The 23,449-nt window shown below is 44.1% G+C and overlaps 1 protein-coding gene across 6 annotated transcripts in view; it reads right to left on the bottom strand.

Annotated features, from left to right (window-relative positions):
• Window positions 1-23,449, bottom strand: part of PAK5 (p21 (RAC1) activated kinase 5) — a 90,269-nt gene that overhangs the window by 29,205 nt on the left and 37,615 nt on the right. For 4 of the 6 annotated variants that reach the window (XM_054822559.1, XM_054822557.1, XM_054822558.1 and 1 more), the window contains 2 exons: window positions 19,987-20,063; window positions 11,866-12,080 (listed from right to left, as the gene is read on the bottom strand). In XM_054822559.1, the coding sequence (XP_054678534.1) occupies window positions 11,866-12,069 (204 nt within the window). In that variant the 5' untranslated portion in view covers window positions 12,070-12,080; window positions 19,987-20,063. Of the gene's footprint in view, window positions 1-11,865; window positions 12,081-14,236; window positions 14,576-19,986; window positions 20,064-23,449 lie in introns of all 6 variants that reach the window. The other 2 variants (XM_054822563.1, XM_054822561.1) reach the window with 1 other exon arrangement.

The raw sequence follows: 23,449 nt of genomic DNA, 5'->3' as shown, positions 1-23,449 counted from the left end.
CCATACATTTATTCTAACGACCACGGTGGTACAGGGGTACTGACTGCGGCCATGGAGCATGCAGTTTGCTCTTGACCAACAATGCCAATTAAAAAAGTCTGAAGAGAGGGACAGTCTGTAATTCATGAAGTCACGCCACAGCATAAACCATCTTTGTAGCTCAGATGACATTTCCCTGGATGAGGTTCCCCTCGTGCCCTAAACATGCCCATTAACAAATGCAAGGTTGATGGAGCATTAACCCAATTAATGATCCCAGCAGTGAAAGATTTCTGGCTGCGGTTTGATTGAGCTTTCTGAAATATTTAAGTAAATTCCAGTGTGATAAAATTTTACACTAGGGAACTAATTGCCTTCATCTGACAGCTCTGGCAGTGGGGCACTTGCTTAGGAGGGCAAAGGCTCTTGGGTCACTCCGCTGCGGTTGCAGTCATCTCCCCACTTTTAATTAAAATGAGGATTTTGACAGCCTGATAATTTATAAGAAACAATTTAAACCGTATTACTTTTTGCTGTGATTTACCCCAGCGAAGGAGGCTTTACATGCAGCAGATGCTTGAAGACAAAGTCGACGTTTCTGTTTCAGAGCATACGGCAGCCAGCTCGAGAAGCTCCTTGTGCTCTGCACGCCGCGGCACAGGGCTGTGAATTACCCTCCCACTTTGTAAATCATCAGGCGAAGGCAGCGAGTGGAAGAAGATGCTGACGGGCGCCTCAGCCCCGAGCACCATGCAGCCGGCGTTTCGCAGATCGATGGGGCACGTCTCCTGCGAGCGCAGCGAAGTGCCGCTCAGGGTCGAGGCGGTCACTGCAATCCCAGCCCTGTGTATTTGGGATTTAGGCACTGAGGAAGGGTGGGATGACGTGTGCGGTGCGCTGGCCACGCCGGCAGGGAAGGGACCATCAAGGTACGGCAGGAGAAATCACCCTGCAGCCGGTGCCAGGCCAAAAAATGCCTCAGTCCCATGGCCTTAAAAACAGTGAGAAAGTTGCAAGGTACTTCAGTAAAATTGTGCATTCCTGGCCACACACATGTAAGGTGTGCTTTTTAATCTGACTGATGGCTCTCAGGATTATGGGCTCCTTCACCTTCTGAAAGCTCAGTCTGATTTCAGAGAATTTAGGAATGTGTATCAGCAAAACAAAACCACAAAGTAATTTCATATGCATTGCAAATTGCAGTATTCTTTCTGCAGTACATTAGTTTCCCTTTTCAAGGACAGCTATTAAATAGGAAGTGCAGCAATAGGAATGCCCTGAGTAAGTGGTACCAACTCCCACTGAGCGATTTTCACCTGCAAACGTGGACATAGCGCAAAGAGTGCCCCTACACAGAAATCTAAGGGTTAGGTCAACAAGGTGGGTGAGAGGAAAGACATGAGGAGCTTCCTGAGCCGATGTTTTAATTGTTCACTCTTGTAAACGAGAAGTGCAAATCAAACACCTTCTCGACGGGACAAACGGAGGCAGAAGATTTCAGAGGATGCTCCGCCACAGAGTAACTTGCAGGGGCGATGCCTGGCACAGGACTACGATATCTCATTTACAAGAAACTGCTGAAACATTTCTAGGGTAATCTCGATTTGATTCGATTTGCTGGCCTGCGCCACCACCGAGTGCACTCTGTCCCCAGCGGCAGATCGGTCCTGACACACTTAATAAATTAATCTGCCTGACAAAGTGCTGCTCCCTCCCCTTCCTCCAACCATGCAGCCGCTGCTGGTAAGAGAAAAATGGGGCTGTTGGCTGCGGCCTGAGGTGTGGGATGGGAGTCAGACCCCATCTCCTGTTCTTTTTTTTTTCTTCCATAAAAGCCGGCGTGTTTAAACCAGTTTTCTATGCCTACACATTCCGATGCTCCTGGAAAGTGCTACTTCACATGGAAGTGTAAGTCTTGGTGGGAATTATTAAATGCAAACTAGGACACAGGTAGCAATTATTGTCTCGTTCACACTACAAAACTGTAAAATTTAGTAAAATTCAACCTCTTGCTGTTCTTTTAACTGTGTGATCCTGATAGCTAACTAAGGCCTGTTGGATCTGATCATGACAATTAAAAAGCTGAAATGCTCATCCTAAATACTTCAGTTCACTTTTCTCTCTCCAAAGACCTGTATCTGAAATGTCCTTTTATTTTTCTGGCCTGCACAGTGCATCCCACAGACAACAGAAAAGGCATTTAAAAGTCTCTGCAGGCAAGTCGGCGTTGTTCCCCCGTAATACACAGCACTTGTCTAGTGTAATTGGATCCTGCGTGAAGGGGAAGGCAAGAAAGAAAGAGCAGCAAAGCACTTTCAAATTCCTAGAGAGCCACCAAAGCCCAGATCTAATCATGTCAGAGCAGGAGACAGAAAAAAAAAAATCACATTTACATCTGAAGCTTTGGCTCCACAGGTAAGTGAGCTGCTTGGCAACATTATTTTCCCCCTGATCCTACTACTCTTTTTGAGTTAAACTCTGCTGGGATTGCATAAACTTGGCTGTTCGGTTGTAATATAGAATATAATTTAATGGGACTATAACCAGTACGGTTTCTGTTGTGGACTACAATGGACCTAACCAAGTTTATTAGTAGACCTAGGAACAAATATATTGTGGAGATGTGCAAAACGCGTAGTTATTGAATGGTTATTGTCAATGTGTGGTTAAATGGAAATGGAAGCAGCAAACGCTGCCTTAGTGCCGACGTCGAGTGCAAATACTGCGTGACCAATTTTATATGGAAATGCCCTCCACAGACCTGTTATGAAGTGGGCTGAAACATCTACCTTGAACAAACGCCATCAAGATGCCCAAGCAGATTTCTCATTACTTCTGCTGTCTGGGTCCGCTTTTGACATGCAGGGAGATGAATTTCCTGAGATTTCTTGCTGCCACCTAGTGTTTCCCACTGCCGGCCACCGACAAAAATTTCTGATCTCAATGCATCTGTATTTCTGAGGGACTTCAGCAGCGCTATTGGAGGTTTGGCCAGTCCATGGAAATAAGAAATATCCTGGGCTGTTTTATGCCATCAGCTTCCTCAGGTGAGCCAAGTGAGAGCTCTCTGGACTATGTGACTGAAGCTTGGTAAAACACATTCAGCCTTTCCACTTGTTTACTGGGACAAGCATTTACTGCTTACACTTTACCGTTTATTTTCCACACCTTGCTCTGCGGGATCACTGCCACGGTACAGGAACAAGAAGGATCCTACCGCCGCAGCAGCCGCCCCGAAACACCACCTCCACCCACCCAAAATCCTGCTTTTGGCCTCAGAGATCTTAAGGGTCAGTGCAGGGAAAGTTTGGGAGGCAAAAAGCTTGGCTAAACAAATGGGAAGGAAACAACCACCATGTTAGCAGCAACGGAGCCAGAGCCCTGCACCTCCCGGCAGCAAGCTGGGAGCGTGGCTCATTTATCAGGGCAGGCAAGCAAGCGAGAGGAGCTACTGGAACAGTTTCCTATAAATTTGTCTTCAGGGACTAACTTCCACGTTAAAAAAAGAACCCGATTACGAGTGTCCTTGTTCAGGATCTAATTCCTGGCTTGTTTCGGGTTGTACTGTGCTACCTGGAGAGTATTCCCAGTCTGGTATTCCCAGAGGAGACCAGATTCAATTTCTGAACCGCTGACACTTGAGAGTTTGCCCCTTTTATGTGCAGACCTAGAGGTTAACGTGTTTCTTGAGCTCTAAAGCAGGCTAGTCTGCCTCAGCAGATGTAGACTGTGAACTCTAAATTTACCTTCAATCTTTACTTAGCGTATTGCAAAGTTCTGCTCACCCATGTAAGCTCTCATTAATAAAACTAAAGCTTACTTCCAACACTAATATTACTCCAACACTAATATTACTTAAAATCACAATGCTGATGAGAACAGCATTAAAAAACTTTCTTTTACTAATTATGTTTGAGAAAATTACTTTTAATCACAGAAATCTGTAATCTATATTATTGTCTATTATTGCTTCAGGCCCAGGTAAAGTAAATCCTTTCTCGTGTGAACAGACCAATTCAAATCAATGTCAACTATTGCACGAACGAAGCTTACTCAGATGATGAAGGATTTCTGAACAACATCCTTGATCTCCACCCTGCAGACAGCAAACTCCGACACTACTCCAAGGAAGAGACTATGAGGTCAGGGGGACTGTGCAGGTGTAGGTGCAAGCCCATCTCCAAGGGTATTGATAGCACGAGCTCCTTCGGCGACCTTTTAAACAAGGGACATGATCGGCAGGTAACTGATGATCACCCCTCCAAGGCAGAGGAGCAGAATTATGCACTTAAAGCTTTAACGCGGTGCTGAACTTGTCTACACGGTCCAACTGTGGACCAAAGCATCGCTCCCTACCCAGCGCTATCTGCACTAGCAAGAGGCACCACCTCTGAAAATCACATTTCTGCAGGTTTTTCCTGGGTCATCTGAGCACATTTAAAGGCAACCTCAGTGTTTCTCTAGGATGGCCATGTCCTGCTTGTAAGCCCAAATGCTGGTGTCTGCAGTTCAGCTGCAGACAGACCCTCCAAACATACCTGGTTGAACCTGAGGGGTTTGTTAGGAGGGACAAGTATCTTGGTCAGAAAACTTATGTGAATAATTGATTTGCTGGTTCATTAGTTGAACTGAAAAACTGAGGAACATTCTGTGTTTTGAGTCAATCTGAAATGATAATGATGCTATTTTTTCTTCTCCAAATGAGGCTCTAGAAAAACAATTTCAAGTAAGGCTGGATGAAGTACTTCAATACTGTGAAACACAATGGTATGGAAATGAAAGAGCTGCTGCTAAAAAGCCAATCAGGAGCTTTACTGTTCAGAAAGTCAGACACTCAAAACTACAAAGAACAACTAAGAATGCATCAGTTAAAACCACCATGGGAAGAGGTGCCTCCTTAGAATCGAATAGAACTGCTTCAGTTGGAAGGGACCTACAACAATCATTCAGTCCAACTGCCTGACCAATTCAGGGCTGACCAAGTCAAAGTATGTTATTAAGGGCATTGTCCAAATGCCTCTTAAACACTGACAGGCTTGGCTTCATTTTATGATGACTCTAGGTTGCCAGTGTGACACTGTAGTAAAAAAATCTGTGCACCAGTTCACGTACTTTTGACAGAGATGAAGATGTATTAATGTTACTCAATGTATGTGGATATGGGTATGGAGAAGACCCAAGAAGGGTGCAAGGAAAGGAGAAACTAGTATTCCTGGAGCAATAGCACTCCCCTCCCCTAATTTTTTTCCTCTGGCAGTTTTTCACCTCACCTGACCTCCCAGCCCAGGGTCCATCGGTGGAGAGGGACCAACAGCTCCTGCCACGGTGGTGCCCGAAGATGAGTTGCTGTAACAGCCCCACTCTGGGCTGCTTCCCAGGGAGCTCCATATCCAAGGCTGCTTGGATCTTTGAAACCACAATATTTAAATATTTTCACAGAAAACCCTGAAACAAACAATTTCTTATCTCCAAAATGTATACTCTTCCAGCTGACAGGCTTTACAGTAGAACTGCATTTTCCATAAAATGAACTACTCATATGAAACATTCCTTCCTATTCTTTTATTCAGGCATTTTCTCTCTTGTTGAACTCAACTTCACAGGCAGCAGCAATATTCTTCTACAGGACTTACGTAAAAACCTCTAATTTTCTGAAATCAGACAGTAAGAAATAAAACCAAAAGTTTCCTCTGTACAATGTAGTACCTATGAGAACATATTAACTTAGTAATATAAATTATAAAAAAATTCTGAGCTGTGTACTTCTTGCATTTATTCGTTCTGCGGCTGATTTTTATTTGTACAGTGATAGATTTCCTGCAAGATTACACAAAACTAGCAACTTGGCTCTTCTGACATCAAGCGATTGTCGCAGTAAGACACATCCATGGACACTAGGTGGCATATTTGTATTGTATCTGTACAGGGGGGTACGGAGATTAACTGAAGTAGTATTGTCACTTAAAAATGTGGTAAATCAAACAGCCCCCAAGAGTGAAGCATTATCGCTTTGAAAGAAAAAGCTTCTACTCAAATATGTTGCCATAGTTTCTTCTGGCACTGTGTAGCACCAAGCACGTTCCTTGGTGACCAAAATAAATTGAAAGTGGGGCTGCCTTACAGGACAATTGCAAATCTGACAGTAATCACTTGTAGATGAAGACAATTACAGAAGAACTGAGGCTGGAAGGGACCTCTGCAGGTCATCCAGTCCAACCTCTGCTCAGAGCAGGGCTAACATAAAGTCTGCTCAGGGCATTGCCCATCAAATTTTGCCCTCTCTGAAGGCTGAGATCCCACAGCCCCTGCGGGGTGCTGTCCCACTGCTCAACCACGCTTGTAAAACATTTTCCTTTCATCCAGAATTTCCTATCCTGCAAGGCGTTGGCTCTTGCCCTTTCTGGAGACACCCCCTCCACCTTCTGTCCTCCTAGATGAGCATGCGTCAGGCCCAATGTGCGATTGCAAAGCATGTAATTAGGAAACACGAGTTAAGCAGCATGAATTTTCATGATGTGGTTACAAGGAAGGCCCATGAGATGTCAGCAGCCTTCCAGGTCCTGTCCCGGCAAGAACAGTGCTGTGAGTCCACAGCATCCTGGTGGGATGGGAGCCAACCTTCTTCAGACAAGAACTTCAGACTGTCCTGTCTACAGAGGTATCACGGGAGGAACAAATAAAAAGAAGGAGCTATCAAGAAGGAGAGGTAAAATTTTGAGAAGAGAGGTCAGGACAACCTCCACTTTGTCCATCTGCCCCCGAGCACTGGGCAAAGCCTTTGAACAGCTCTTTATTTCTAAATCCTTGCCTTCCTGGTCAGGCATCGAGATCTTTGGCCACTCAGCACCACTGTGCACGGCTCTGTGCAAATGCTTGGTGTCCTCCATCTAAGCAAGGAAAGCATGTAAATGTAGGGAAAAAAAAATGACACCTTAAATGAGGCTTGAATTTCATTGCTGGCAATACTTTCAGAGGCCAAATAGGATGGGGAAGAGAAATCTGCTTTTCCTTCTGTCAACACATACAGTAAAGAGAAGCTTTGATTTTCATGTCAGAGCTATTAAAAGGGCCATGACCAGTAACTCATTTTCTGATTATTTTTCCCTGTGTAGTAGAGAGGCTAAAATATAGCAGTAGAAGCTTAGAAAAGTTTTAAAAATTACAGTGAACTTGCTAGGACTGGGGTCAAGGTTTGAGAGACAGAAGTGAGAAAAACTGAAACTAGTACAACAAAACACATAGATTAGACCATATAGATTAGAAACATGGGGATGAAAGAGAGAGAGAAAAGCCAGAGACCCTGTGGCCTGTCCCCTACAGAAATTCTCTGCCCTTCAACACCCACGTGTTGCAGGACACCAGGTAAATGAAGTGCTGCAGGTTAAAGGCACAATTAAAGTGCATCTCAAATTAATGTGTATCTCAGCCCAGCCACAGGGCATTCAAGGGCGTTTTGGTGAAGTGATGGAAAGGACGATGTTTTCTCTGCTTTTAAGGCAGCTCAACCCACACAGCACAGAAGAGGCTCCTTCCATTTGCTGACGATACCGACTGATGTCAAGCTAAGGATCTCGTTCTGCCTTTGCTGGCTGAACACTGACCCCTCCGCGTCGCCAAGCTGTGCTAATGGTCACCTCAGCGCATGTCAGACACCATGGGGCAGCAAAAGCCCCCATCCCCTTACACCCTGTGTTCTGGAGGGAAGAAAATGGGGGAGAAAATTCAGGAAACATGAAATTCCACCACATGAGCATGGTTGGATTTATTGCAATGTGCTCAGGGAAGAGGGACATGTGGAGGTCCCAGCAGGAAGGCTTCAGTCCTCTTGATGCCTCTATACGTTTTGGCCACCTAAATACTCGCAGCCACCTTCCCCCTTAGTCAAGGACAAGCTCACCACCGTGTCATCCTCAAGTTGGATACCTTGATCTTGCTGATGGTGTGGATGGGTGAGACTACCCAAAGCATCAACAAAAGCACAGGGATGGAGGCTTCACACATGCACCAGGACAGACAACTGAAGAATAACCCCAGTGTGGTGTTTTTTAAGAAACAAATGGCATTTTTACCTTTGGTAACTTAACAGAAGTGAGGCCGCTCAGCTGTTCGCTGCACTGGGAAACATGAGAAGGGATTTTAACAAGTCTTCAGTGCCATCCTGCTCCCACTGACAGCAGCAGACATTCAAGCATCTTAACGGATCATCTTTACAAAGCCAATGCTAAGCTCTTTTGGTAAAAATCCCCAGAATAAGGGTGGTTGTGGCGTTTGTTGTCTTAGTATTTTGAGCGGAGTGGAGAAACCATGAAGAATGAGTTTTCCTGTCTAAGGACAATGCATTTGCTTAGGTATTGATTCTGAAGCTTTCCAAATATCAAAGGGTGGCAACAAATTGAAGCTCCTTGTAGCATAACAGTGACGACAGGCCAAGCGTATTGTGCGCTGAGGGCAAACACGCAAACCATGAGCCCCAGATGCACATGGGACAACTACGAAGTACTGAAGCAAGAGGACCGAGAGGCCTGGCATCAGGATCTAAGATTTCAAGAAGCCTGTTTTAAGTACAGGATGACACAGACGGTTCACATTTTTCATGCAGAGATGTTTTCAGTGAAAAATCAGCCTTTTTTCAAACCTCCCCGTCTCCACACCCCAAACCTATCACGATCACTGTCGCTATTTTTCAGGAAATTTTGTGCCGCGTTTTATTGACTCATGTTAGCATCTGAAATACACAATACTCTGCTGGTATCTGGGTCACCCACATCGAGAAGGGGAATCCCATTATTTTCTCTCCTCCTAGTTGAAATGAATGAATTTGTACAGCCAGCTCAGGTTTGAATTCAAACGCTGATATTACCATGACAAGCTGCCACCACCTGCACACAAAAGCACTACAAGCCTTTCATCCCAGCTAACACGGAGGCAGGGCGATGACATCCTCCAGGATATTTGGGAGCCCAGGGCGCCGCCTCTTCATCATTGCTGCTGCTGCCTTTGAATATAAATGGAGCAGTAAGAATATTTATCATTTATTGGTTTACCCAAAGGGATACACTATGTACCATCGGAGAAACTGAGAAACAAGCAAACACCACTAACCGGGAAAGCTGCAAAACCTACAGAAGTCAAGAAACAGTCTTTCCCTTCCTCTGCTTCAGCTTTGGGTGAAGCCCAAAGCAAGCAAACACCCGTTCTTTCTCAAAACCAAGAAATCGTGCTCTCAAAAATCTACCTCTATGATCTGTGCTACTCTTCAGTCACGAAGGAGCACCTATTAGCAGGGACACTTTTGCTTCACACCATACGGGCAGTCAATACTGAAGTAATTAAAGAGAGAATAACTTTAGGAGTGCAGAACAGCAGAGTTACAGAGCTGCAGTATGACCTGAAACCACGGCACAAACTAACTGGCCAAATGCTTCAGCCTGACTTAATACTGTGACTTAGGACACAATTATGAATCTTCTTCTGCTACACCTCAGTGCATTCACAAGTGTGTTAATTAAACTATCAACTGCTGGGTGGAAAAGGGAAAAGTCGTAAACAATATTGACATCTCGGAACCTTCGGTTCCTATCTTCACGAAGGGTGAGTGTATTTTAAATCTTCATTGAAGCTATGAAATCCTCAGTGCCTAAATAACCTTTCAACAGAACTAAAGGTGCTGGTGCACGTGCACCCATAAAAAAATTTGTCTAAATTAAATTATTATGCTGAACTAGTTTAGCAACATTAAATATTCTGTGTTTCAAAGTGGCCACAACTCAGTTGCTCTCCACAAGTTAAGTTATATCAAAACAAGGCATGTTAATTCTTAAATATACAGTAAAATGGTATCTTGCAATAGAGTTAAAAGCAATTCTCAGGTGACAGTCAATACCTCAGGTGCTATTAAAACTGTTTTTTCCTAGCACTATTATGGAGGCCCATTTCAAGAGGCTGTAACTGGGTGTTGGATAGGGAAAGTAACTGGAGGGTGAAGGCACAATTTCTTGAACCCTTCAGCCTTAACCCATTTCCTCATCTAACTATACCTTTGGAGCGGTGGAACACAATTAACTGCAATTTGGGTAATTTGCTTCCAAATTCACGTCTTCCATCTATGCAGAAAACCCTTGCTGCGGGTCCCTCTGCAGATGGGCTTGTTTGTGCTCAGCCCCACGGCCACTGCTGAGATGGGGACCAGGTTGCAGGCGTCCTGCCCCCGGGACGCGCATCCTGGGAAGATGTCGTGGGATGCGCGGCTGCATAAAGGACCACCACGGCCCAAGGCTACACTGGAAGAACGAGTTCAGCTTGGGAGCTGCATTTTGGGTCCCAGCCCCTTCCTGGCACAGGATGGTTTAGAAGTGCATCCCTGGTATATGCACATATATAGACCCCGGATATACAGACAGATGCAGAGCTCTGATAGACAGACAGAAAAGCTAGAATTGACAATTTCTTGGAAACAGCTGACAGTATTTTTCTCCACTTCAAAATGCAGCAATTAGTCATTTGGGGCTTGATCCTTCACACCGTGCAGTGTGTATTGCTTCAATGGGACTCTGCACGTGAACCAAGCTACGCCTATGTCCATTCGCGAGCCAAGACCCAGAGTTATACTGCATGTATGGTGCTGAGAAAGCTAATACATTTTAAAACTTTTGAACCTTATGGATTTATAGCTCCGAAACTGCAGAAAAGAGATGGTACTGCTGCAAGATAGTAAACTGATTTTTTTTTTTTTTCATTTTAAAACATCTTTATGCATTCCTGTCAAACCGTCCAAGGATATTTTTGTGTTAAGAAGGGCTGTGGAACAAAGTTGCTCACCTCCCGCAGAAGGAAAAGGTTCACCTACTTTTTTCCTCATTATTCTGTGCCTCTATTATCCAGTGAGATTTTTTTATTACAGAAAAAAAGTCAAGCCTTTGGTTTTATTCCCTTGTCCTATAGCAACACCCAGCAGTCCTGATCAGCAAGTGATGAGTGTCCTTCAGGAGCAGGCAGTAAATGTAAATTTAGTAAAGAGCACTTATCAAATGTAAATGCAGGGTATGTGCTCTCAGGATTATCTGATTTTCTCTTGCTGCAGAAAAATCCACATGAAAATGAAATCCTAAATTTATTTTGCAGCTGCATGACAGTGAGATGTACATGGCTGGTGGGGTATAGGCTACCACCAGCGCACAGGTGTGATTTACTGGGATATTAGGATTTGCAATCCCAGAAATGCTGCTAAATCAGGGCAAATTTGTCTACCAGAATCCTGAGCTTCTATGGATGGGGATCCCAGAGTTATGCTGGTGCTCTGTCCAAGTTTTTTTCCCCAGCTGTCAAGCTTGAACCCCCTAAGCCACAACCTGGGGCTGTTTCCCCTCATTTTACCACCTGGCGAGTAGCTCAGTTCCATCACCTGCATTACCCCCTCCAGGCAGCAGCGGGTGACAATCAGATCCCTCCCTGAGCTCCCTGCTCGGCTGAACAAGCAATTTAATTTTTTTCCTTTGGTGTACTTTTCCCTCTCTCCCTTGCTCTAAACTGCCTTTGCCTAAAGCACTGTTCTTAAATGAATTATCAAGGAGCTTTATCCTGCAGAAGAGCATCGTTTTGGGCCTCCACCAGGACTTGGGGCTTTTTCTTCTGCAGTCTGGGAGCGCGAAGGCACGGCCCCTGCAAGACCCATGACTCACGCTCCTCTGGGACACTCATACAAGTTTTATACACATAACAATTTTTCCTTGAAGCCCTAGTATTAAATATTTGAATTTGAAGCACTCTCTGTACTTGCACACTCCCCAGCCCTGCCTGTCTCCAGGGATGGCCGCTATTGGCATTACTTCATTAAGGTTACACGCAATTAAAGGTAGGTTAGGAAATTCAAAGGACTTTGGACGATACCTTCATAGGCGCGAGTTGGATGGGAGTGATGCATGAGGGATCCACCATAGGCTTTGGCCTGTTCGCCGTGTCCGCCAGCAAGCTGTGCCACTGCTGAGGTAGCCCCGTGAACTTCTGCTCCCGATGGTCAAAGCCAGTGTGAACCCGATGCTCGAAGTTAGAGGGCCCAGAAATTTCGAGCCTTTTCTTCTTCTTTCCAAACATGGTGGAAAAATCTGGAGAAGTCATAGGGAAATAGGAAAGAAAAGAAAAAAAAAATCTTTATGCTTTGTTGCAACTTGCAGCCATTCTCTCTACTGCATAGACAATTTTAGTAGATGTTATTAGCCAAATACCTATGTGAACTTTACTCCGCGCACATTTGCAAGGAAAGCACTTATGTGACCTCCTCTCACAGGATCTGAGGTTTTAAGAAATTAACCTAGCCTCTAATATATATGTTCATAACACCTTATGAAACAAGGAAATGCCTCTATTCCCAGAAGAGAAAGCCCCAGGTCCTACTTTCTACTCCTCTCCCTGCTATCTGCTCGTCCTGCAAGTTACATCCCGTGAAAGCTCACAGCCCTGAGCAATACCAGCAGCAGCGTATGGCTCCACTCGGAGGACAGCATACGGTGTAAGCGGCGAGCTGTGCCCCGACACGCCACGAGAGCAAACGAACACACAGCTTTGCATCTTAAATCCATACATCAGATCTGGGAGAAAAGACAACCCATCCCAGGTGAGAGCCTGGCCCCACTATGTTCATATCTACATCTCACCCAGCAGCAGTGAAAGGGGGATTTATTCCTATGCCATTTCGGCGACACAAATAGATGGGAGAGCTCAGATCTAATTCCAACCTGGTCTAATGGCCTTCATCTCTGCATTCATAAAGGGTCCTGCTTAAAAACAGCATCAGCTATCAGCTGCTATAATCATCATATTTACGTGGCACGACTTGTCCTTCTGAAGAGCAACATTTTGCTGTGAGCACCACATGCCCAAAGCACCTGGGTTTATGCCTGGTGGGCACAGGTCCCTGACGCCGGGCCAGCAGACTCAGGTGGGATGCATTCCAGCAATGGCCCTGCTCCTTTTAAGGCCCAAGAGGAAGGACCAGCTCCTTTGGCCTTTGTGCAGGTGGTGTGGAGAAGAGAGAGGAGTCCCTCCAATGCTGTGCAAGCAAGGAACTGGAAGCTTTTGGAGGAAATGTGACCTTCCCAGCTTGTGCATTGCTGGAGAGAGCTAGGTTGACTTGGCTGCCTGGTAAAGCTAATTGTTACAGCACTTACAGAAAAGTGAGTGTTCTGGTCAACTATTCAGTTGTTATTTTCTCATCCTGTCTTGCTTTGGTCCTCCCTGAGGAGCCTGGGGAAGGCAGCAGGAGAGTTTGCAGGACACGTGGGGAGCATGGGCGGATAGCTGGGCACGACAGACCAAGTGGAAGGAGGCATGAACTGCAAACTGAAAGGGATGAAGGTATTTGCTCACTCTATTGGCACAGGAAATCGCCAATACACTCACAATCTGGATTAATCCTTGGGTTTGGTGGGTCTCACCTTACAACAAAGTGGAGCCTAATGGTTATAGTGAGGCAAATGCAGAACTGACTTCCTGCAGAACTCCAGAAACCTGCTGTGTAAGGCAAGGAGAAATACCTGGTCCCAGGGAAACAGACAGAGGTCCTGTTGCTTTTCAATGAAATACTGTCCTGGAAAAGTCCTCTACCTGCTTTCTGCTGTCTCAAAATAGTTTTCCACCTTGTTCTCATGGCCATTTCAAGCAGGGCTCTGTAAGCCCTTGAGCAGCATCTGCCTGAAACAGCAGCTGGATGAGGAGGCTGGCAGCTCTATAAAACCTCTTGTAGCACAGGAGAGACTCAGCTGTAAAGGTGCTGCCCTGGCTTTATGATTCAGGAGGTGGAGAGGAGAAGCTCAGGGAAGAAAATACAGCTGTGCTGCCACAAGAAAAGATGGGATGATAAATCAAGTATTTATTCCACTCTCATTCCCTTTTACTAGTTTATTTAAAGATCAGGTTGGTTATTTGAAAATTGATTGCTGGCTGCTTTCTAAGTCCCCCCTGTATGTTTGCAGGTGATTATGTCTCCCTGGTGAGTATCATCTTTAGACTGAGCAGATCTGCTCCCGTTGGTCTTTCTTCACAGGTTTCATCTTCTACACCTCCCTCTGGCTTTGCTCCCCTTCTCTGAACTCCCTCCAAATGTCCTCCCCTTTTGACAGTCTTTCTCCATCTCTGTTAACTCTGATATCTTCCTCACCTTCCTCTCCTGAAACCTCTTATGGTCTTGCCTTGCTATCTAGCCCTTTTTCCACTTCTAACATTGTGATCTTTTTATTTTTAATGTCAGTGGCATGTTGAGTACCTTGTGGCACTTGCAGAAGTGTTTCCAGCCTAACACAAAGCTGTCATGGTCTGTGGTCAAATATTACTTATTTTCAAGGCTCAAACAGAAGCAGCCGGCAGTTCGGGTAGTAGCTTGTATTCACTGCTCATCTGTGGGGCTTCAAATCGCAGCTGGGTGCAGATCAATGGCACTGAGTTGATTTCATTTACCCTCTGGGATGGGAATCTGAGGCCTACTGGAGTCACACTTTAAACCATCAGCTTCAGACATGTACTTCTTCATCCGATCAATGCCAGTATTTGCAGGGTTTCATGCTGGACTTGCACCCTAATGCAGCTGTTGAATGCTTGAAGTCCTCTACAGTCCCAAACAAAATCAGATAAATAAAAGCACACCATCTGGCATACTGTGTATTGCCTTTTAAAAAAATATACAGCAGATTAATTCAACAAGATATTACTCTTTTGTTTTTAAATTGCTCTTTGATACGTTGCAGTCTTGTTTTAATACCATTGCAGCTAGAAGCAAATGTGAAATTTAGCCCAGCAGGACTTTTACTATACCTTTTATTAAAAAAGTTCATTTGGGCACCTATCCATTCTGTTGTGCCAAACACCAATCCCCTTGCATTCTTTAAGAAACCCTAATTTCCTAATGGGATTAGTTAGGAAAACATCCCACAGAAAACAGGGCAATTGCCTGCATTTAGCAGAGCCAAAGGGAGGTAAGTGGCTGTGGGGCAACAATTTGGGGCTGCCTGCAGCACCCTCCCCATGCCAGAGCACTCACCCTTAACTTAATTCCTCCTGACAGCCTCCAACGTACTCCTGATCGTGCCAGGTCTCTCGGCAAATGCCATCTCTCTGTCCAGCTCCTCCTGCGCTCACGCCCACAGGATGAAAGGAAATGAGGTATTGTACTCCTAATTTGTTGCTATTTTTGTGGGGATGAGCACAACCAGGGTGTCTGTCCTCTACCTGCATGTGCTTTTGCCAGTGAATAGTCTGGCTGATTTCGACACTACGTACGTGGAGCAAGGTGATACTCAGCATGAGGGGGGCTGGGGGACCCTGTCCTAACAGCTACTATTGATGGCAGTGAGCTTGAGCTAGGCCTGGGAGAAAGAAAAAACAGGACTCATCATTATGTGGCTTCAGTGGGGTATTTCTGTAGAAAGACTGCACTTATCCTTATGCTGAAATGATGCTGCACATTCATTTGGCATTTATAAATGGGAGGTTTGAAGGAGGTAGTCCTTCAGTTACAGTGAGCAAAGAATTTAGTAAGTGTGATGGCGTGAAACCAAAAGCAAGTCTGTTCTTAACCAGGGGAGCCAGGAGAGAAATCTGTGTTAAGCTCAGGGCTGCAATGCTGAAAGGCTCCCATGGTCCAACCATGGCACAGGAATAAAGACAAGGGACTTCCTTTACCAAAGCCATGATGGAAAAAATATGGATGTGGAGGAAAACACAACACTAGTTGGGAAAATCAGACTATCGTACTGCCTGTCCTGCTGACAAGGGCTGAGTAACCTACAGCAGTGCTGGTACCAGCTGCACCATTGGGGAATGGGGAAGGAGTAGGGATAGTTGGAGATGTGTGAGCTGTGCTCTGTAGATAAACTACACAAAAACTTTTATAACGGCAGTACTTGTGTTACTCAAGCTTCTGCTTGAGAAAGGAATACTGCCAGCTCTGCTGGAGCCTGCTGAACAGTCATAACACAGCTCCATCCAGCTGCTGCAGGAACAGAGGTAATGCTGAAAGGGTGCTATCAGGAGCAATTACTGCAACTTGCACTTAATGCTGTTTACTGTAGTGCCTAACAAATCAAATTACATGCTAATCAGCACACCCTGCCTGTTAGATCTATGCCAGACTTGGCTCCTTTTAATGTCACGCCTTTCTATGCACAGAAATAATTCACTGAGCACCACTGTGTCATGGACTCCTGGACCGGTCCAAATCTCACATGTGACCTCCAATGACAGATCACATCCCCACAGGCAGAGATCTAATTGCGGCTTACCAGTACCTGAAGGGGCCTACAGGAAAGATGGTGAGGGACTGTTTATCAGGGAGTGTAGTGACAGGACAAGGGGTAATGGGTTCAAGCTGAAGGAGGGTCGATTTAGATTAGATGTTAGAAAGAAATTCTTTACTGTGAGGGTGGTGAGGCACTGGAACAGGTTGCCCAGAGAGGTTGTGGATGCCCCATCCCTGGAAGTGTTCAAGACCAGGTTGGATGAGGCTTTGGGCAACGTGGTCTAGTGGAGCCGCAGGGGGGTTGGAACTAGATGATCTTTAAGGTCCCTTCCAACCCAAACCATTCTATGATTCTGTGAAAATCCCCTGTGTCCAAGATACTGCCCATGCAAGGTGCAAGACATGGACCAGTAAAGCAATTCCACTCTGTCAGCTACAGCACCATCATCGTGCTGCCTCCTGGTCACAAATGAAGGTATTTTTTCAGCAAAAAGTACCCTACAGCCCTACCCTGGGGTAAGAAGGTGGCAGTATTACTTTGGGTACCAGGGGAGCCCATTCAGGTCCTCCCATGAGGGTGTCTGTGCTCAGGGCAGGACTTCCAGCAAGAAGTTAAAGCCTTGCCCAGCTCCTATCCCTGAGCTCATGTTCAGAGGTGATGGGTTGCTCTGTTCAGTCTCATACACTTGGCCCCATCCTGGGGTTTTGGTGGGTTGTCCCTCCTCTGTATGTGAAATCAGGGGGACTGATGAACTGAAAAACTGAAAGTCCAGATTTATGTAAATTGCCCTTACAGCATGCAAAAAATGAGGCAGTTGGAATACAAGGAAAAAAGGATGCCTTCAATCCTAAAGTTGATAATATTCTGTATCTCTTACTATATCCTAAATAAGACCAATCCAGTCAACCCACCAAATAAGAGAGAAGTCTACTCAACTCTGCCTGACTTATGGAGTGCCAGTCCCTGTTCCCAATGAAAAAGTCAGAGCTGCTTCTTTCTTCCCCTCCCAGCAGCTATTCTTCTAGGTCAACAACTAGGGAAGTTGGAAAGGCTTATTTTGTCTTGTAATCTTGAAAACTACCATGGAGTCCCAAGGGCATCTGCAAAGCAGTGACAATGGCACTTGCTATCCCAGACAACCCCACAGACTAACACTGAGCAAAGGCCTGTGAAATTCTGCCATACATAAAAACATACAATAACCTTATAAAGTTAGCAACTAGGAAAATAAAGTGAGATGGGTATTTTTACTTAAAAAATGGAGCTTTTAATGATTGTGTACCATAGCTACATAAGCCCTATGTGGTTTTTATTGTAGTATTTCAGCAGCCAGATGCCGTCCCCCACTAACCTAAGGAAATCATCTGTCCCCAGCAGCAGCGTAACCCTGAGCCACCCTGGGAAGTGTGCAAGTATTTCTTATGCACACCTTGCTCAAGCACGTGGCTGGACTGTAAATAATCCCTCAGGACGAGCTCAGTGTTCATCATCTACCTCAGCCCAGCAACACGTTTGCTTTTTAAACATCCAGCAATTGGTTCATATTCAATTAGGATGCACACACCATGTTAAGTTTATCAGCCTGTACTTTTTTCTGCAGGGATTCCCTGTGGTTCTTCTGCTGAGCAAGCAGCAGCAGAGCCCTTTTCCCTTGGGGACGGGCACGCTATTAGCATCTGGAAATTGCCTTTGTGCACATTGAGTATCATCTGCAAGCCCAGAGTGGAGGGCAGCAGTGAGGGCCTGAACCCCCCCAACGCACCATGAAAAGGCACATTTTCCCCCAAGGCAGGCACACAGCCAAAAAATGTTAATAAAATGCTTCATTTTTAAGAACTTTGAAGAAAACTGTTACAAACACAGATTGCAAAATGGGAGATGGGTGCGGGTCGCTTTCCTTTGATAATTTTTACTTAATAATAATAGTTTTCTGTAGCACAAGGACCTCAATTATTCCCCTCTAGAGCAAACAAATGCAGTAATACATCATTAGCTTCACCAGCTTCTGTTCCTGTGCTCTGATTAATTGTAACCTTTCCCAATATTTGATCGTAAATGAAAGAGTATGAATTGAGAAGCACAAATTAAATTAATGTGTCAAGTCAGCTTGCATAGCCAGTACTCCAGATAAATGTGAGCTAGGCTGATACTCAATCTCAAGGAGAAAGCAAATGTCTGGTACAGACTGATGGCAGCATAAATTGCTAAGAAATGCTCTGTAAGCAAGAGGTAAAAATGATGGTGGTTCTCCTTCAGCTCACACTGGTGCAAGTCCCTGCTGCTGAGGCAAGCAGGAGGAGATCAACACGTATCTGTGTATCTATATAGCCATAAAAATGAGGAAAATGCTTAATTTTTTTTAAAATATGGAATAGCAACAACAACAGTTTTGTTATTTCCTTTCTGTTTGCTTTAAGGAGGTTTCTAAGCTTCTTGGTGGGGACCCTCTGCTGCTGGCTGCAATCAGAGCATGAGTTTCCTTTGCAAAAAAATAAGTGTGTCTTGATTGCAGGCATACATTTTTTAGTAGAATTTACCTCTATTTTTCACTGAAAATAGAGAGAACACTACCCTATTTTTCAGGAGATGAAACAAAAAGCAATACCTGGAAAAGCAGAGTGGACTGAATGAGAAGCCAGTAAAGTTAATGGCAAGGCTCTTAAAAATGGCACGGGTTTCAGGTCAGGCCTGACACACCACTCTGGCACAGAGGAGAAATCCCACTTGACTTCCCAGATAAGATACTCCGAAATACTTCCCTAACTGCCAGAGTTGCTTTCTGGATGCACAGGATGGAGATGAATATGGGGCAACCAGGAACCGGGGGGGGCAGCTGCCTGCACAGCACCCTCAAACCCCAGGTAGCTGGGTCCTGCAGTCATGTCTTGTATTTATTCATTCATTTACTGCTCTTATTAGAAGGAGATGTCATTACTACTTTAGATATGAGGTAGTTTCAGACCTTGTGAAAGGGTATTGTTTGGTTTTGTCATGTGGATGGACAACACCAAATGCAGGAGAATACCAAGTTGGTCCATCTGTCCTAATAAGAGACCTCGTTTCTCATCAACCCTGCTTAACCGTCTGCTCTTCTCAAATATGATTTGAGCATTTCAATTTGGGAACAATAAAACAAACCGTAGAAAATGTTTTGCCATATTGTACTAATGAATCAAGATTATGACTTTAAACATCAACTCTCTGGCAGAAACAAAAAGGATCTACACATCCTGAATGAACTAAGTCAGCCCATACAGCCCAAATTTTGAGAATCTTCTACCATCCTGCTAAGTTCTTCTGCATGTAAATAGTGTCACTGATGAAAAATTAATCACCTATGACCATACAGTTTTTCCAGACTAACTCTATCTTTTTTTTATTTTAAAGAATATATAAAAATATCATTTTCAATGCAAGCCCAAATGAGTTTTAAGCTTGACGGTCAATAGGATTCAACTTATTCCCATGGATTTTCAGGGTGCCTTATATTTTTGGAGATGAGATGGACTCATAAGTCATTTTGACACTATTAAAATACATGCTTTAATTATGGAAAAATATATACTGACAGACTAGACCACACCTGAGAAGTACAAAAATGCCATCTTTCCCAAAGCCCCTCATATACCCTATGGCATTCTGCTCATTTTAACCTTAGGTCAAATCAGCCAATTTTTCAGAGTTCCTGTGTCACTGCACAATATAATAAAAAATACATTTAAACAATTACAAGTTGTCCAGGACTTGTCATTGTCCATGTTTCTTTTCAATCCCACGATACCTTGTTTATGGTTGCAAATGCCTTCATTCGTCACAGCACAGCAGGGCGCCTCTTGATAGCTGGCCCATGAGATGTATCTAATAGAAACGCACAATGGAACAAAAGACAGGAAAAAATAATAACAAAAGGCAATGCATGCTTCTAGAGAAATAGTAAAAGCCGGTACAGAGTGGCCAAACTAGGATTGATGTACTCCAGGGACCAATACTCATTCTTCTTATTGAAAGCTGCTCTTGTACGAGGACTCGTTTCCACACACTGACTGACATGTGCTTTCCTAATTTAGAAGGCTTGTTATTCCCAGTGGATTTTAATGCTCAGTAATTTTCAGCTGAGTAGCTTAAACGCACGTATTGTAGTCAGTCACTCTCTATTATCTTATACACATGCACACACATTTAGCAATGTACAGACAGAGGTTCCTGCAGTGAATTAGTCTGCAACAGCTCTGGGCAGATTAAAGAGGGAGAAAAAAAACCCAACCAAACCCCCACCAACCCCTGGAGGGAACTCAAATCGTTTCTATCTCTAGCAATTGAAAAGATTCCAGATTTGCAGAAGCAAATAGTCCTTTGGGTGCTCAGTTTGAGATAATTAATGGTATTAACTTTGTAGGAAATGCTGGACATCCACAGGGAGGGGGTATTAAATAAGGCACCCGTTAAATGAGACAACCCAAAGCTCAAGCTACTTCTGAAACTTCAAAGCAGTTGTAATATTTTTTCTGAGTTGATATTATTAATATTTTCAAATATAGAGTTATATATTCTAAAGGATGTAGGTAGTTTATTTCTATGTCTGAAATAGCTACTTTATTTCTATGTTTTGAATTAGGATAAAAAATAATCAATAAAAGGAAATACTGTCAAGAATGAAGGTGATGATATATTGGTGGAGAAGACAGTGTGAGCAGAGAGATCAGGAAAGCCTGAAGGAAATATCAAAACCAGAGTTGTGAAACTCTTAAGTTGCATATTAGTATTAGTAAATATCGACATTTCTATAGGCTTAGGGTGACTGTAGGATACAAAATCATACCTCTGTCAAGAGAAAGCTCTGAGAAAAGTGGTTGAAAAGCCCTTGGAAAATTGCTCTGATCGATCACGCGCCAGGTTACACCGTCTCTGCATTTTGGGCCACATTCTCAGTGGGGTCCACTGGCAAAGCCTCAGCAAAAGAGCTGAACTTGCACCGAGCCACGGCACAGCGAAGGGGGCACGCCAGCATTAAAATTTTTGGGTTTGCATGTAAAGCTTTAGTTTTAATCCTCTGAAACTGAGTTTCCTCCCCAACACTTGACGGTGGTTGCAAAGCTGGCGTTACAAACCTACCAATGGCCAAAGCGTATTAGGGCTTTTTTTACAGTTCCCAGGAAAAACTAATCATGAGACCACGCTGCTCCTCACAAGTGCCCAGTATTTACTATTGGTGTATCCTGATAATTTGTTAAAAACAGCTTTTCCTTTAAAAAAAAAAAAAAGCAAAATGGTTTCTAAGTCTCAAAACCAATTTATTTTGTGCTGGTTACACCCACAAACGTACCAAAACTGGCTGAAAGAGGGGCTCCAGGGGTGCGCCTGCCCCAGCACAGGTTATTTTGCAGCACACAGCGAGTGCCACGGGGCAGGTGGCGACGAGCACAAACGGGGCTGGAGGGGGACAGACGCCTGTGATGGTATCATGTGCCACCGAGGCACATTAATAAGATGTGGGCTCTGGAGCCCACCTCCTGCCATAAACCCTCACTGGTATGTTCACATTCAACCCGCTGACTTTTTCCTACAATAACATTAATTGCATTTCTTATTTTACTTCTGAAACAATACAGGCTGTGCTGGCTCTCAGGAATTGCTCTGTTACCATAATATTTGTAATAAAGATTGCTTTCCAATGAATGATCAACAGAAACAAATGCTTCCTGATGCATTATTAATGGCAAGCCTCTGACAAGAATATTCTTTAGGATAAAACACATCTTCTGACCTGTAAATGTTTACCAAGAAATGGAACAAAATCAGATTACTTGATATGTCAAAATATCTTTAAAATGCAAACAAACGTGTCTATAGATTAACATATCCACAGCAAGTGGCTGGAAGATGAAAATAACGCCTGTTGTTATTACTGTGGGTTTTCTACCTTAGTATCAGGTTTTGCTCTCTATCACTTTAACATGTAACTGAAGGAAAAATATTTCTGTAGTCTACAATAAACTGCAAATGTATAGATTCTTAAATTTTTATTCCTTACATATTTTCTTCTTGTCTTCTCACTCTGCATTGTGCTGAGAAACGGGTTTGAAAGTCAATTCTTGACCTATTATCTACCAAGTTGCTGCCATGCAATACTCCCTTTCCATATTAAAAACGAGAACTGCTAGAAGGGTTTGCTACAGCTTCTATTTAAACTTCAGAAAGTTTACCGTAAGCTCTTTATACAGAACATTGAATGGTTATAAAGCAATGCCCCCTCAGTTCTCCTCCCTTTGGATCATCCACAACAATCAATAATTGCAACTGAGTAATTCCTCAACACTGTTTTTTTCAGAGCTAAGCAATGCTGCCGTGTGGATTTTGTATTTTGCCATCTCCAGACATCAGTTTGGAAGTGACAGGTCACACCTGTTCTCTGTTTAAACGGGAGATAAAGGTTGTGGGGAAAATTGGAGACCCTTTATGTTTTATCTCTGAAACCAGTGTGAAAGTTTTGAGACTAGCCACAGAAAAGCAAACAAAAACCATAACATAATGTAAACTGAATGAAAAAAAACCCCACTCATTTTTATCTCTGGGCAATCAGTGTAAATACAGAAAGATGAACGCTACTGTGAGAGTTTTATTGTTTTCCAGCTTTAAATGACTAAAATAGAAATGGTTTTTGACTGCAGGTAGATTTTGAGCAACTGGAGAGGTTACTGCATCTTGGATGGCCACCACCACCACCTCCGAGGGATGACGCTGCAACAGAAAGCGGCTCCAATTCCCTCCTTCAGAGGAAGGATGCACACACGTGAATCAGTGCATTTTGCTGGGCCCATTCACACACCATTTCTGGGAAGGGCATGTTTTGCCTCTCCAGGATGAAGGGTTTCATCTGAAATGGTCCAAAAGGACACTCCCAGCCTCTCAAAAACACAAGGAAAGGAGGTTGCCAGGTGACTATGTGACCAGCTAAGATGACTCCCAGAAACCTTGGGTGTGGAAACACCAAGAGAAGCTGCCAGATGACTGCATGCATGAACTGGTTCAGCTTCCAAACTTTTAGACAATTACATCAAAAAGCCACCTCTCTCCAAGAAGAAACGCTTCCGCTTGAACAACACGCCATCATCCCTCCGCAGCCCGACAGATTTTGCAAGCAGCTCCAAAGGAAGCTGTTTCATTGAGAAAACACCATCTTAACAAGGAGTCTGCAAAAGAAGGCAAGATCTTCTCCAAGTATTTTCTGAGAACTCTTATTTACC

The sequence above is a fragment of the Grus americana genome, chromosome 3 (assembly GCF_028858705.1).
Source record: "Grus americana isolate bGruAme1 chromosome 3, bGruAme1.mat, whole genome shotgun sequence".
In the NCBI taxonomy this organism is placed as follows: domain Eukaryota; kingdom Metazoa; phylum Chordata; class Aves; order Gruiformes; family Gruidae; genus Grus; species Grus americana.
Note: the sequence above shows the minus strand (reverse complement) of the source record. Positions and strands in the feature narration are given on the sequence as shown.